Source organism: Tachysurus fulvidraco, chromosome 16 (assembly GCF_022655615.1).
Source record: "Tachysurus fulvidraco isolate hzauxx_2018 chromosome 16, HZAU_PFXX_2.0, whole genome shotgun sequence".
In the NCBI taxonomy this organism is placed as follows: Eukaryota; Metazoa; Chordata; class Actinopteri; order Siluriformes; family Bagridae; genus Tachysurus; species Tachysurus fulvidraco.
The window spans coordinates 3,188,634-3,203,685 of NC_062533.1; the positions used below are offsets into that span (position 1 = coordinate 3,188,634).

At 41.3% G+C, this 15,052-nt stretch overlaps 2 protein-coding genes across 2 annotated transcripts in view; one reads left to right on the forward strand and one right to left on the reverse strand.

Annotated features, from left to right (window-relative positions):
• The window catches only part of mcm3 (minichromosome maintenance complex component 3), an 8,331-nt gene extending 1,926 nt beyond the window's left edge, over window positions 1-6,405 (reverse strand). Inside the window, exons 1-15 of the mRNA XM_027163413.2 lie at window positions 6,221-6,405; window positions 5,823-5,935; window positions 4,345-4,553; window positions 4,116-4,246; window positions 3,761-3,999; window positions 3,482-3,587; window positions 3,219-3,372; window positions 2,998-3,129; window positions 1,569-1,777; window positions 1,301-1,475; window positions 1,036-1,162; window positions 750-900; window positions 499-639; window positions 106-215; window positions 1-10 (exon numbers count right to left, since the gene is read on the reverse strand). The exon at window positions 1-10 is cut by the window's left edge and continues 79 nt beyond it. Of these exons, the coding sequence (XP_027019214.2) occupies window positions 1-10; window positions 106-215; window positions 499-639; window positions 750-900; window positions 1,036-1,162; window positions 1,301-1,475; window positions 1,569-1,777; window positions 2,998-3,129; window positions 3,219-3,372; window positions 3,482-3,587; window positions 3,761-3,999; window positions 4,116-4,246; window positions 4,345-4,553; window positions 5,823-5,935; window positions 6,221-6,295 (2,082 nt within the window). The 5' untranslated portion in view covers window positions 6,296-6,405. The remainder of the gene's footprint in view (window positions 11-105; window positions 216-498; window positions 640-749; window positions 901-1,035; window positions 1,163-1,300; window positions 1,476-1,568; window positions 1,778-2,997; window positions 3,130-3,218; window positions 3,373-3,481; window positions 3,588-3,760; window positions 4,000-4,115; window positions 4,247-4,344; window positions 4,554-5,822; window positions 5,936-6,220) is intronic.
• Window positions 6,406-10,640: 4,235 nt separating this feature from the next.
• On the forward strand, window positions 10,641-14,426 carry paqr8 (progestin and adipoQ receptor family member VIII). The gene is made up of 2 exons (XM_047801382.1): window positions 10,641-10,813; window positions 11,634-14,426. The coding sequence occupies exon 2, from the start codon at window positions 11,643-11,645 to the stop codon at window positions 12,711-12,713; it is 1,071 nt and encodes a 356-aa protein (XP_047657338.1). The 5' UTR covers window positions 10,641-10,813; window positions 11,634-11,642; the 3' UTR covers window positions 12,714-14,426.
• The last annotated feature ends 626 nt before the right edge of the window (window positions 14,427-15,052 follow it).

Here is a 15,052-nt window from a genome sequence, read left to right on the forward strand (position 1 = left end):
ACGCCGCCTCCTAGAGGACAGAAAAGCGCTTAACAATTAACGCTTCAAATCGAGGATAAAAAGACGGCTTCATCCTAACAGATTAAACTTTGTGTGTGTACGAACCTCTTCCTTTGTTGTCTGGGAGTGCCTTGATCTTCCTCCTCCTCCTCCTCCTCGTCGTCAGAGTCCGCATCACGCTCTCCTTGCCTACGCTTCTTCTCCTTCTCAAGAACCTAGAGGAGCAAAGGGACACTGTTACAGACCTTCACACACACATTATATATATATATATATATATATATATATATATATATATATATATATATATAAATGAACAGACTTCTGACGGCGAGTTTAATAAGCTTTATTTCGCAAACAAGCAATAAAACAGATCTCAAGCAACACCTAAAGACCTCAGAAAGCCTGAACCCTGTGATGTAATGCCTTCTAACTGCTACATCAGCATTATGAACCCTTCCACATTAGCGGTGTGTGCAGGAGTAAAGACGAGCTGACCTTTTTAAAGTAGGCAAACTGAACTAGCTCCACAGCCACCTCCGTGTCCACGAGCTCCACAGATTTGCTCATGCGAGCCTTGGCGTGTGCCGTGGCCAGGCGGATCAGAGTCTCCAGAGTCCTGACTGTCACCGGGGAGGTCTGGCAGAGGGATAAACTGGCACGTCATCACTGTTGTTGAGTTCCTATTTATTTACAGTACACAGATAAACACTCAAGGAAAAGAGCGAGAGAACGTGTGCTTTCCTCACCCGGGCGATATCCGAGCCCAGCTGCTCCTGGTTCCGCAGTCGCGTGTATTCCTCTGCGATGTGATTGGCTGCTTCTTGGGTCAATACCGGGTTGATCACCTTGGCAACGTGAATGTACTTCCTCATGAACTCTTTGCTCAGCACTCGATCCCTTGAAACCAAAAAAAAATTAAAAAAATTTAAAAAAACAAACAGATGTCCTGTTTATCACCGCATCTCTTCTTCCGAATGTTATCATTTAATCGCTTATCGTTATCATTTAGTCGACTTGCTACACAGGTCTTACTTGTGTCTCCGGCTGCCATGGAGAAGATGGTTATGTTTCTCATACACCTGAAGCGCCTCCTCTTCTTCCTGCACCACGTCGGGGTCGTCGGTGGCCAACACATCCACCGTACCACCCAGAGCCATCGCTGGAAGACAATCAGGGGAGCGGCGGTGGGTTCAGTGAGAAACAATTTAGTCTTAACTTGAAACTAGACAGACAAAACATCTCGTTTCAAACATTTCAAAACGTGTTTGAACCCAAAGTCATGTAAAATTCTGAATACCTGATCCTTCTTGCTCGCGAGGGTCCCGGTACCGGTGCATACGCAGAACGTGGTCGGAAATCTCACGGTCGTGTTCGGGGTCCATCTGATCCAACACGATGAACAGCAAATCGAAACGAGACAAAAGAGAGTCCTGCAGCCCGATGTTCTCCATGGGGGTTTTATACTGATCGTACTGAGAGAGCAAGAGTGAGAGAAACGCACGTTATGTGGTGTGTACATCAGAATTAGCGGTTAATCATATCGGTCATTTACACGGAGCACTCACCCGGCCGTATACAGGGTTGGCTGCTGCCAGGACGCTACAGCGGGCGTTCAGACGAGCATGGATCCCCGCCTTGGCGATGGTGACACGCCCCTGCTCCATGACTTCGTGGATCGCAGTTCGGTCCATGTCAGACATTTTGTCGAATTCGTCGATGCAGACCACGCCTCGATCAGCCAGCACCATGGCGCCGGCCTCCAGCCGCCGCTCACCTACAGGGCAGAGCAGAAGCTCAGAGTCAGATGTCTACACTGATGTCTTCTCTCATTACAGCACTGCTTTACAGTCAGTTCTATTCAAATTTTTACTAAAGCCAGTGTTTTGCCTTTATACATGGTCACAGATCTGCTAACACCTGACCATCGCACTCGTATAGACCTTCTCCTGTCGGCAGGAGGCTCACAACTATATATGTCTTTATCTTAAATGGAACTAAAGAGACCCAGACAGAGTTCCAACGTGACGATGTCCCTGTGCACAAAGCACAGAGTTCCATGAAGACACGGTGTGTTAATGTTAGAGTAGAAGAACTCGAGTGTCCTGCACAGAGCCCTGACTCTGACTCAACCCCACTGAACACCTTTGTGATGAACTGGAACACCGACTGAACCCCAGACCTCCTCACTCTTACACCATCAGTGTCTGATCTCACTAATGCTCTTGTAGCTGAATGATCACTAATCCCCCCCATACACACACTCCAACATCAGTGTCTGATCTCACTAATGCTCTTGTAGCTGAATCATCACTAATCCCCACACACACACACTCCAACATCAGTGTCTGATCTCACTAATGCTCTTGTAGCTGAATCATCACTAATCCCCACACACACACTCCAACATCAGTGTCTGATCTCACTAATGCTCTTGCAGCTGAATCATCACTAATCCCCCCCACACACACACTCCAACATCAGTGTCTGATCTCACTAATGCTCTTGTAGCTGAATCATCACTAATCCACACACACACACACTCCAACATCAGTGTCTGATCTCACTAATGCTCTTGTAGCTGAATCATCACTAATCCCCACACACACACTCCAACATCAGTGTCTGATCTCACTAATGCTCTTGTAGCTGAATGATCACTAATCCCCACACACACACACTCCAACATCAGTGTCTGATCTCACTAATGCTCTTGTAGCTGAATGATCACTAATCCCCACACACACACACTCCAACATCAGTGTCTGATCTCACTAATGCTCCTGTAGCTGAATGATCACTAATCCCCACACACACACACTCCTGTATCTATCGCAAAGATCCCATCCTATACTCACCAGCCACTTTATTAGGAACATATAGACAACTGAACATTTATGTGATTATTTAAAGCAGCCAATCACGTAGAAGAAGCACAAGACATAAGCTCATGCAGATGCAGATCAACCGTTTTAGGTAACGCTCACGCCGCAGTACCTGTCTCTTGGTCGGTGGTGACGGCTGCAGTGAGACCGACACCCGATGAGCCGCGACCCGTGGTGGCGATAGCACGAGGTGCTGTATGTAGCACGTAGCGCAGTAGCTGTGACTTCGCTACAGAGGGATCGCCTGGCAAAGGAAACAGAACCCTTTACATTTCTGATTACAGAAATTACAGAAGACTAGGGTGTGATTTTAATCGCAGTGCGATTACAAACCTATAAGGAGGACGTTGATGTCCCCACGGAGGCGTGATCCATTTTCTAGAACCTTCTCTACTCCACCAAGCAGCATACACAGTATAGCCTTCTTGATGTACTCATGACCATGGATACTGGGAGCCAAAGAGCGAGCCAACTGGTCGAACACATTCTGTGCGGAAACATACATCAGTGCTATACGAGTTATCGGGAGGACATGATGTCCGACCCACCACACGATTATATATCGGCGTGAAATGCTGCGATGTTTACGTCCTCACCATGGTGCGAGATTTGAAGTTTTTGATCTTCGCCACGTCGTCAGCTGAGAAGTACGGAGTGACCTCTTTGCTCATCTGCTTCACTTGGCAAGCTATCATAATGGTCCTAAATGTAAGGAGCAACAAAGGGAGAACTGAGGGACTGCGTCTATTAATAATAACAGGATTAAAGTATATCAGTCTTAACTGTAGGACTAGCTGTTACTCCCCTATGTGCTGTAGTCATGTTCCAAATCGAATAAATATCAAAAAATATTAAAAAAAAAGTGCTTGTTGTACCTGAAGGTACCAGAGGTGAAGCCTCCCTTCTTGCCCGGCAGACAGCGGTAGGTGCCGACGATCTGCACACGATCTCCTGGCTTGGCAGCATCCACCAAGTCGTTGTCCAGGATGATGTCCACCGAGCGAGGCAGCTGGCCAGCCGGAGCCTTCTCAGGCATCTCCTGAACTGTGATAGTCTGATGGTCTTTATAGATAGACAGACCAAACTCTGTCTCCAGGGGGTTGTTTTCTTCATCCTGGAAAGAAAATAAATCAAAGTGCATATGTGTAGAGTAGATGCACTTTAGTAGCCATTTTCACCTCAAGTTAAATATAACATGTGAACACAAATATAACAGGTGTAGACGAGTACCTTAGTCGGGTAGATGGCGCTGGAAGGGAAGGCATCCAGTGAGGTCATGTCTGTGTATTTGCGCTCTAACGTCTTCTTGGTTGCTGGACAATAATGGACACTTCGTACTACCTTGGGGCGCACGAGAGAGCCTAGAATCGAAAGGACAAAATGTTTTTTTTTTTGTTTTTTTTCTGTAATATCACTGTTATAACATGTTTAACCTCGTTTATAACAAACTGTGACGTACATTTGGTAACGATTCCCTCCACACACACCATGGAGCCCAGCAGGCGGGAGGTGAGGGTACGAGGAGTGACGTGTTTGCTCCCGAAGCTGCCCTCCAGTCCGATGAAAAACTCCTCAAACTGCTTGGCGTATGTGGCATCGACAGACGCAACCAAATCCTTCAAAGCACGCTGGAAAGCCAGGAGCTCGTTGAATGCGTTGCTCAACAGTCTGTAAACGGAGGACTGTTATAAACCACGAAAACTCTTAGCTTCTTTAGTGTTTTTACCTTGAGCATATAGCATATCCTAAAATGCACTAAATCACTAAATGCATTAAAACTAGGTTTGTAGCTCTTAACCTCATCGTTATACAAGTGAGAACTGATCTGTTCTTCTTATTATTAAGTCAGGGACTGTTTCACAAAATCTGTATTTATTTGTGTCATATGGTGCTTTAGTCAAACAAACACACACACACACACACACACACACACACACACACACACACACACACACAGAGTTTATCTCTAGATTTGACAGCGTTTTTAATCCCATTTACTAATTTTATTTAGAAAAATTCAGAAAATACCCAAAATCGTGCTACTTTTTAAACACACTTTAGAGACCTGAGAGTTAAGTTAGTTAGGTTGTGAGTTAAGAGTCGACTCCGTGTCTAAACCCCGACTGAGTTAGCCTCGTGCCACTGACTGACCAATCACTGATCACCATCGTTCACGACAACCAATCACCGATCACCACTAATCCCAATGACCAATCAATGATCTCAATTGGGGGAAGTCGTGGCCTAATGGTTAGAGAGACTGACTCGTAACCCTAAGGTTGTGGGTTCGAGTCTTGGGCCGGCCACGACTGAGGTGCCCTTGAGCAAGACACCGAACCCCCCCCCCCAACTGCTCAACTGCTCCCCGGGCACCACAGCATGAATGGCTGCCCACTGCTGTGTGTGTGTGTGTGTGTGTGTGTGTGTGTATGTGTGTGTGTGTTCACTGCTGTGTGTGTGTGTGTGTGTGTGTTCACTGCTGTGTGTGTGTGGACTTTGGATGGGTTAAACGCAGAGAACGAATTCTGAGTATGGGTCACCGAACTTAGCCATATGTCACGTCAAATATTTATATTTTGCTCCCACCCTGTCGTTATATTTCCTCTCTGGCTATGAATATAAGTAATAAAAAAGTAAAGGATTATAGGTTCCTTGTTTATGTTCCTGATATATAAGATGAAGTTTACCGCATACACGAAATAAAGTCTACCTCTGATAACACAATATTAATAATATATATTAAAAAATATATATTATTTTATATATTATATAATAGAATATTATATTATATAAAATAATATAGAGTAATATTTAAATTGTTAGGATATTTAAATATTCATCACGGCGTGCAACGTCGCCCGTGACGTCACGCGCAACGTTGCGTGCTGAAAAAAAGAAAAGAAAAGAAAGACAAGGGAAAAGGAAAGTTAAACCTACTTAGCAGCGCGTGCTTCATTGCGGCGCCGCAGGTCGTTAATGTTGACGATGAGACGGAATTTATTCTCACTGATCATGTCCCGGACTTTACTCTGATAGATCCCCTGATCCTGCTGTAAAATAAAAATAAAAAAAGACTTATTCTGCACATTATTACACACACGCGCGCGCGCGCGCACACACGAAGCAGTGTACACAGTGAACAGGAAGGGTAAAAAAAGAGCGCACGTGCACAAATATTCCAAATATTCTACCTAGGAACACTTTCATCAGTTCATAGTGAGATGAATCTACAATTAAAATTCATATGCGATGAGAGACAAAGCCTGGCAGAACAATGTCCTCCGTCTGTGAGACACCACATAGAGAAAGAACAAAGGTGTGGTAGAAATACTTACATCATCATCGAGGAAATCCAGGTAATCTCTCTGAGCTTCCCTCACCTCATGATCATCCACAACTTCCGCAGCCATTTTATACCAAATGTAATAATAATAATAATAATAATAATAATAATAAAAACAATAAAGCACAGAGACCGCAGATGACTGTCTTACTGCCCCGTGCAGAATGTGGAACTTTTTCGCGCCACACGGAGCTCTGACGATGCACCGCTCTATGTTCTGATTGGTCAAAACATCGTCGACTCATTTTAATATTCTAAGTGCTGAGTCTGGCGTCCAATGGGATCAGCGCTGTCCTTGCAACCCCCCCTGCCCCGTTCAAGATTTCCCGCGAAAAGTTAATAATGCTGCGCATGCGCTAAAATACCAGAAAGCCTTTTGTGTTGTGCAGGCTTCATGAACCACAACAGTTACAAGTTGAACAAATAACACGTTAACGTTAACATAGCTTCTTTATCATTTACCGTTTATAACACTATGTACAAACAAATCTCCTGGTTAAAAGCAAAAGACAAGAAACAGCACTCATTAGTCATGTTAAAAAACGTACCATAATAAACTACATGCCCAAAAGTATGTGGACCATCATAGCTATATATGTTAAATACACATTTAACTGTACAAGCAGTAATTACAAATCTCAGGATTTAAAGTGCAGTGAAACTATGCTTGTACCTTATAACTACGTAGTTATAACTGAGGATGAACTCAAAGTAAATAAAAACTATTGATATATATCATTTTGCATTACTTTGAATTGCATCAGCAATCAGGTCTGTGCTGAACTCAGAGTTTGTGACCCATTAGTTCCTCAGGAGCTCTCAGGTGAACTATTATAAACTGTTGTAGAGAGGACATTATTTACATTTACATTATTTCCTGTCCAGTGTCACCCAAATGAGGATGAGGTTCACTTCTGAGTCTGGTTCCTCTCAAGGTTTCTTCCTCTTATCATCTCAGGGAGTTTTTCCTTGCTGCCATCACCTCCGGCTTGCTCATTGGGGATAGGGGTAGATGTATGGTATTTTAGATTTATATGAATGTTTAAATGAATTTTTAAATGAATGTTAAACTTTAATTGTATATATTCATTTATTTATTTTTATTCTTATTTCGTCTCCTTCTTCTTCTTCTTCTTCTTCTTCTTCTTCTTCTTCTTCTTCTTCTTCTTCTTATTATTATTATTATTATTATTATTATTATTATTATTATTATTATTATTATTTCTTTTTCTCTCTCTTCTGTTTCCATATTTCTGTAAAGCTGCTTTGAGGCAATGGGAAATTGTTAAAAGCTCTTTACAAATAAATTGAATTGAATTGAATTCTTGGTTAAAGACAGGTCTACACTGTGGAAAAAGTTTATTTATTCGGTTTGTTTCAGTGTAAATTTTCAGGAGAAACAACATGTGTATTTAATAACACTCGATTTAACAGGTTTTTAGCCCCATATACTGATTTTATTTCATAAGAGTTCAAATCACTAATCGCCATTGTTCAGAGTATCTGTCTTTGTCTCTTACTCTTTGTCTTTGTCTCTCTGTCACATTAAAATTTCCCTTCACTGAAACTAGGAGGCCCAAACCTGTTCCAGCATGACAATGCCCCTGTGAACAAAGCACAGAGCTCCATGAAGACATTAGCCGCACCTTTTATTAGACACCCCCGATCTAGTCAGAGGTCATTTTCTTTGTTACATTTACTTGAGTCAATTTTGAAGTATATTTAAAGATGTGTACATTTACTCTTACTCAAGTACATTTTTAATGAATAAACTTTACTTTTACTTTGTTACATTTGGTGGCATTTCTCAGTTACTGTCAAACGATAATAAATATGAGAGACAGATCACCTGTGGCCCTTAAGTATAGTATATGTTTTCATTCAGAGATGTCAAAAAGAATAGTTTCTGTCGTGGAAGTTCTGAGGTTTGAGAGATTTAAAGTATAAACTATCCCACTGGTAGACACGAGCAAGAGTAAAAACGGTGTCACAATTTATTGTGTTCAGCTGTGCAGCAGGACCCGACACTGCATATAGCATGAGAGATGAAGGGCCACGATCATTGATTACATCAAGATTTTATAGACAGAACTCAAGTAAAGAAGATATGTAAAAGCAAAACTTCATCAATCATTGTCTCAAAATCACCGCATGCTCATCTCCTGATCAAGCTAATCTGGACCGGGCCAAGGTCTGCTAGAAGGCCTACTAGAAGATTTACTGGACATTGTTTATGTCTAATTCCCGACACCTCGTCTCCAGTCCCTACTGCCCTTGTCATAATCTTAAGGAGACAACTGCTGACAATGTCAGTCTCTGGTCACTACAGATACAAGGTGAAAACATAGTACAAGGCCTTATAAACATCTTTAGATTAGAAATTTTCCACCACATTTCATAATGCGATGCTTGCTTTGTGCACCAAAACGAACTGAAATCGCAGCGTACAAGAATTGCAACTGAATAAATTGAACAGCATACTGTGACATCTTGCATTTAATCACAAATCCGGACAACTCACTTAAGTGTAAAACACACGTGCAAAATGAAAACGGGATTGTATTTTATTCGAGACTGCATTGTAAATGTCTTGAGAGACAATTACTACTGAAGTCCAACAGTAAAATTCTGTGAAGCTGATTGTTCCAGAATGAACATATGACGAAATATATAACATTCATACATAAACAAGTTCATACACAACCATAATAACTAACACACATTCTGTGCGCACGCACACACACACACACACACACACACACACACACACACACACACACACACACACACACACACACACACACACACACACACACACAGACACAACTTCTCCTTTGTTTTCTGTTAACGTGTTTAAATGCAGATGCTGACAAGTTTGTGTTGTGAATGTGAAAATAAAGACAGAGTTAAGATTGTATTGCAAATGACCATCACTGGACTGAGATAGGCTACTTTCATTGAAACTATGTTTTATATAAGCAGAACAATGAGACTTTCAAGAAGAGGTGTGTGAAAGCTCTCCAAGTAGTTTGAAATTCTGAGTTTTGCTTCATATCAATCAGAGCAGAAGTACTGTAACTAGTAATTAGCTACGTGAGTAGTTTTTTCACTGGATATTTGTACTCTTACTCAAGTAACTATTAAGATTGTTACTTTAACTTTCACTTGAGTAAATGTTCCTAGAAGTACTTGTACTTTTACTCGAGTACAGATTTTGGATAAATCTCTACCCACCTCTGGATCTAGTAAAAAGCCTTTACAGAAGAATGGTGCGCATTAAAGTTTAGATTAGATTAGATTAGATTAGATTCATCTTTATTGTCATTACACATGTACAAGTACAAGGCAACGAAATGCAGTTTAGGTCTAACCAGAGTGCAATAGCAGTAAGTGCAGGATATACAGTACAGTTTGTACAAGATTTAGATAAGTTAAATAAAGTGGTAATATACAAGTGATTTACAGATGTGTGTGTACTATGAACATAATATTAAGATTAAGAGAGCAAAGGTGGAACAAATCAGTTTTTTTGTCCACATCCCTTTGGTCACATACATCCCTGATATTAGACTTTCATTACAGTGAAGTATATAAAATATCAGTATATAATCCAATAGTTGTGGGTGGGTGGGTGGGTGGGTGGGTTAGATAATTGTGACACGAATTTTAAACATACTGCATTTTGTCAGGGATGTGTATTTTAAATATGCATAATCTCATAAACATCGTCTAATCCCATAGGTCCTTCTTTTTGTATACCTTATTGTAGCCGCCATCATGTCACAGTCTGTGTACTGTAGTGAATAGTAAGTGTTTGTGTACATATACTAGTGAAGTAGAAAAAGTTCATAGTAGTAGGTAAAGCTTGCAGTGAAACAGATTATGTCTGCAGAGTGCTTCTGAGGCTGGAGTGAAACCAGTAGATATCCTGATAATCGAAAGATAAAAACTAATTTCCGCAACACAGTCGCATGCGATCTGCTAGAGCTCAGACAAGCAGGACACAAGTCTGGAATGCTTTTATTTAAGAAAATAGTCATAGGGGTTTGTAAAAGTTTGTAAAATGAATGTAGAAAGAAAACGTTCACAATGATAATCTGTTGTTAGCTAATGCTCTAATGGATATACTGTAACTAGCCTTAAATGTGTATATATATATATATATATATATAGAGAGAGAGAGAGAGAGAGAGAGAGAGAGAGAGATTTTATATATATATAGATATAAATATATATATATATAAATATATATATATATATATATATACATTTTGCTGTTTCTTTCTTTCTATCTTTCTTTCATTCTTTCTATCTTTGGCATTGTAGCTCTTTCTCATTGTGTTTCCTTGTAGACTCTCAACCATTCAAAGGTTGTGAAACTTGTTACTCCTCCCAGCTGCTAAAACTCCTTGCCTTGCAGCTCGCCTCACCAGTTTAGCTGTGGACACGTCTGAGGCTCGGTCCCTCCATCGCTACGGATTATGTGTGTACACTTACAAATACTGGACATTACCCAAAGAAGAAATCAGTTTCTTGTTTGTTAAACTGTCACAGAGTGAACGGTGGCTCTTCAACAGTAACAAAGGTGAGGTCTTGTATCTGAGATATCAAAAATCATACTTAGAAGCTAAAGTATTAAACGAATGCATTGGATACTTTAATTCTTTTTTTTATTTATTACATTTTTTTGTTTTATGTAGTAGAAACCTTAAATCTGCCTCAGAGTGAGCTGTTTTAGCATTTATATTAAAGTCTTTTGGCATTACTTGAAATTTGGCTGTATGACAAGTGTCTAGGAGTAAGTAAATAGCCTGTATACATAAATCTGATTAACAATAACGTGTGAAGTGTAGTGCCATAAGAGTTAACCATTCAACCAATGAAACATATCAAACAGCACTTAGGGCTAGATATTTCATGTCACATAGAGACATTTCCATTGTGCAAGCTAGGTGGGGCAACCAGGTAATGTCTGTTACCTACATACAGTAAGAACAGAAAGGAAGTGTGTGTGTTCATGCTGGTGTTATATGCTGGGAGTGTTTATGCACACTTCAGTTGTTTCTGCTTTACATGACAACTAAGTCATCCAAATAACAATACGCTAAAATCTATGTATCTGCAAGCTTAAAAGTATTTAAAGTAAATTCTTGAAATGTAACATGAATTTTTGCAAACACAGCCACAGTCTCTTATACCACACCGCCGAATGGGGAAATGTTCTATCTCTGATGTTTGGCCTAGACACACGCTGCAGGTGCATGCAAAGTCCTGACTAACATTTTGCTTTCCCTATAAATATTACCTACCCTCATACTTTCCTTCTCTCACTGCTACCTCTCTTGAGGAGAAATCTGATCATTGTTTTGATTTCTATTGACCCTGGGTTTTTTTTTTCTCTCCAGCTTATCACTATGTCGAGTGGAGTTTTAGGTCGTCTGAGCAACATGACAATAAACATTAAGCAGTTAGTTGGCCTGCCTCGGCTTTCCCCGTCTCTTCATTCCTTGCCGTCCCCTCAGGCCACCGTGGGAGCCACAAACGTGCCCGGTCTGTTCCGTGAGCCTTACATTCATTCAGGCTACCGTCCTGTAGGCCAGCCATGGCACTGTTATGCTCTCAGCCTCTTTCAAAGCCACAACGAGTTGCTGAACGTCTGGTCACACCTTCTAGCTGTTCCTGTGGTCTTACTGCGCTTTTGGCTCTTTGCTGCCACGGGAAGCCTGACTCTAGACGCTTCATCGCTGCCCCTCTGCCTCTACATCCTTTCGTCTCTGACCTACCTAACCTGTAGCACAGTAGCCCACTTACTTCAGTCTCACTCAGAGCTTTCACACTACTCTCTCTTCTTTCTGGATTATGTCGGCGTGGCTGTGTATCAGTACGGATCAGCGCTGGCTCATTATTTCTACTGCTCTGAGGAGGAGTGGAGGCAGAGCCTGGTGGGAGCATTGTTCCTGCCTGGGGCTGCTTTACTGGGCTGGGTGTCATGTGCCAGCTGCTGCTTCGCCAAGTTGCGCTATCGTCGTCCGTACCCTCTGCACAGGAAGATCTTCCAGATTGTACCCACTGGCATGGCGTACATTTTGGACATCAGCCCTGTGGCACTGCGGCTAGCTTCAAGACACTGCCGTGAGCCTGTGCTGGTGTTGCATGCCCTGCAAGTGGCCTTCTTCCTGTTGGCTGCCTTCTTCTTCTCGTGCCCTGTGCCTGAGCGCTTTTTTCCAGGGAAGTGTGATATTGTAGGTCAGGGGCACCAGATCTTTCATATCTTCCTGGTCATGTGCACCATGTGCCAGATGGAGGCAGTTTTTAAGGACTTCTCGGTGCAGAAGTCCTCGATAGTGAAGGTGCACGGAGAGTTCAGCATCTGGCTGGCCGCAGGCTTTTTCTTTATCCTGGTGTTGTGCAGTATGCTGACGGCAGCTCGAATGAGGCAGAGTGTCCAAAGGCACCTGCAAAAAGAAAGAATGAAGAGCGAATGAAACTCAATTTGAAGGGGTTACCTCCACAGGCTTCCAAACTGTGCTGTTCTCTAAACACACAGCAGATTCAGTGTACAAATCTGACACGAGAGAACATTTATAATGTGATACGCTTTTTATCATAGGCAAAAATTTATTTCCGAGAACATAAAGTCTATTTTTGAGTGTTTTATTGTATTGGAAAAGTGTGAAATTTAGGCACACCATGAGTAAGAATATGCCATGTGATAATCTGTAATAGAGAACAGATCACTATCAGGCCATTCATGGCTCTTTGTTGGGTATTAGAAGGTGCTACTGTACCTGGTTTGAGAATGAATGGAGCCATAGAACTCGTGTTTTTAATGCAACCATGTGACACATCACCACATTTAACTGTGCAAGTACTTGATCATTACAAAACTCAGACTGAATAAGTTCTACATTTACATGACCAAATGTATGCGAACACCTGACGATCACACCCTTATGTGGTTCTTCCCCAAACTGTTGCCACAAAGCTGGAAGCACGAAGTTGTATAAAATGTCTTTGGCTGTAGCACCAAACCACTTACATGCAAGCTCCACCAAGACAAGATGTATTAAGGGTGTCCTGCACAGAGCCCGGACTCTTTGGGATGAATCGGAAGACCGACTGTACCCAAGACCTCCTCACTCAACATCAGTACCTGATCTCACTAATGCTCTTGTAGCTGAATGGTCACTAATCCCCACTCATATACGAGTGTGATGGTCAAGGATGCACATGTTATGTGGACTCACATAGGACCATAGGGTATTGAAAATTGTTTTAAAGAGCTCCAATAATAACCGGCTTCTCTTACTTTTGGTCAGTTTACATAATTTAATGCCATTGTTTCACGTATAGTCCGATTTCTGTATAATCTGTTGCTTAGCCACTGCTCCGTGCATTATCCTAATATGAGCCTGGGTGGCCTATTTTCTAATAATCCTTTTCAGCCCAGACCCAATTACTCACTTAAATAGGACAAAAAAATAAATCTTGACCTGGCTTTAGTGCTATCAGGAGGAGGAATGTGTGAACAAAGAAGTCAGTTTTATTTTGTCAGACCGTTATGTTTTTTGTACCAAAAAGCCGGTCAGAACGCTGGCCCGAGAAATGACCAGATCAGATTAGTTAATCAGATTTGCCACAGAGCCTCAGGAATGTTCCCCCGCTCTCAGTACCAGGTCTTTACAAATGCAGGAAACATATCACATCAAAATATGTGTAAAAGTTTCGCTTGTACATGTTTGTAAGTTCGTTTATATTTCTAGTTATAATGTACAGTATTGAATGAAAAGGATTGTTATTACCTCAGCCAGATGGTAACGAAAGACAGCTATATTAACTATACGGTTATAGTGTACTGTATTCTGTTTAAAAGACTGTTAGTACCTCAGCCAAGTGGTAAAGAGAGACATAAAGACTGTCATAATATTCAGAGTATTGGTTGTGAAGTAGGTTTCTGATTGTACTAATGAAGTGCTGATAAAGCTCAAAACCGTCTCCGCCGTGAAGCCGAGATGAAACCGTAAACTGACAGCAATGCTTTAATTAAAATAAAGTAGATCATTTAATGATATTAAATAGTCCTTCTAGAGTATTTCAGAAGGAAACTCGTGTTGTTTTTATTTTTGCTACACATTATTGGTGCTTACAATTACATTACACAATCTGTAACAATCAAAATCAATAAAGTGATCAATATTTATTTGGATACTTGTTCTTATTTGATACAAGTACACTAATTGGACAAAAGTATGTGGACACCTGAATAATATCCCATCTTTAGTTCTTCCCTAAATCAGAAGCCTACAATTGTATAAAATGTGTTTGTATGCTGTAGTATTATAATTTCCCTTCATTGGAACTAAGACACTATTAAACATTATTAAAGCATGACAATGCCCCTGTGCACAAAGCACAGAGCTCCATAAAGACATCAGTCCCACTGAACACCTTTGGGATGAACCGGAACACCGACTGAACCCCAGACCTCCGTCATCTTACATCATCAGTGTCTGATCTCACTAATGCTCGTGTAACTGAATAATCACTAATCCCCACAAACACACTCCAACATCTAGTTTAAAGACTTCACAGAAGACTGGAACAATAAACACAGGGTGAAATACCAAATGAGGATGAGTTCACTTCTGATTCCTCTCAAAGTTTCTTTTCTTCCTCATATCATCTCAGGAAGTTTATCCTTGCCACTCATGACCCTTGCTCATTAGGGATAATTACTATTATTATATTATATAATAGGGCAAGTCGTGGCCTAATGGTTAGAGAGCCCTAAGGTTGTGAGTTCGAGTCTTGGCCAGCCACGACT

Bases quoted from the DNA above. Each gene is read 5' to 3' on its own strand.
- paqr8 (XM_047801382.1), top strand. From the start codon at position 11,643: ATGTCGAGTGGAGTTTTAGGTCGTCTGAGCAACATGACAATAAACATT.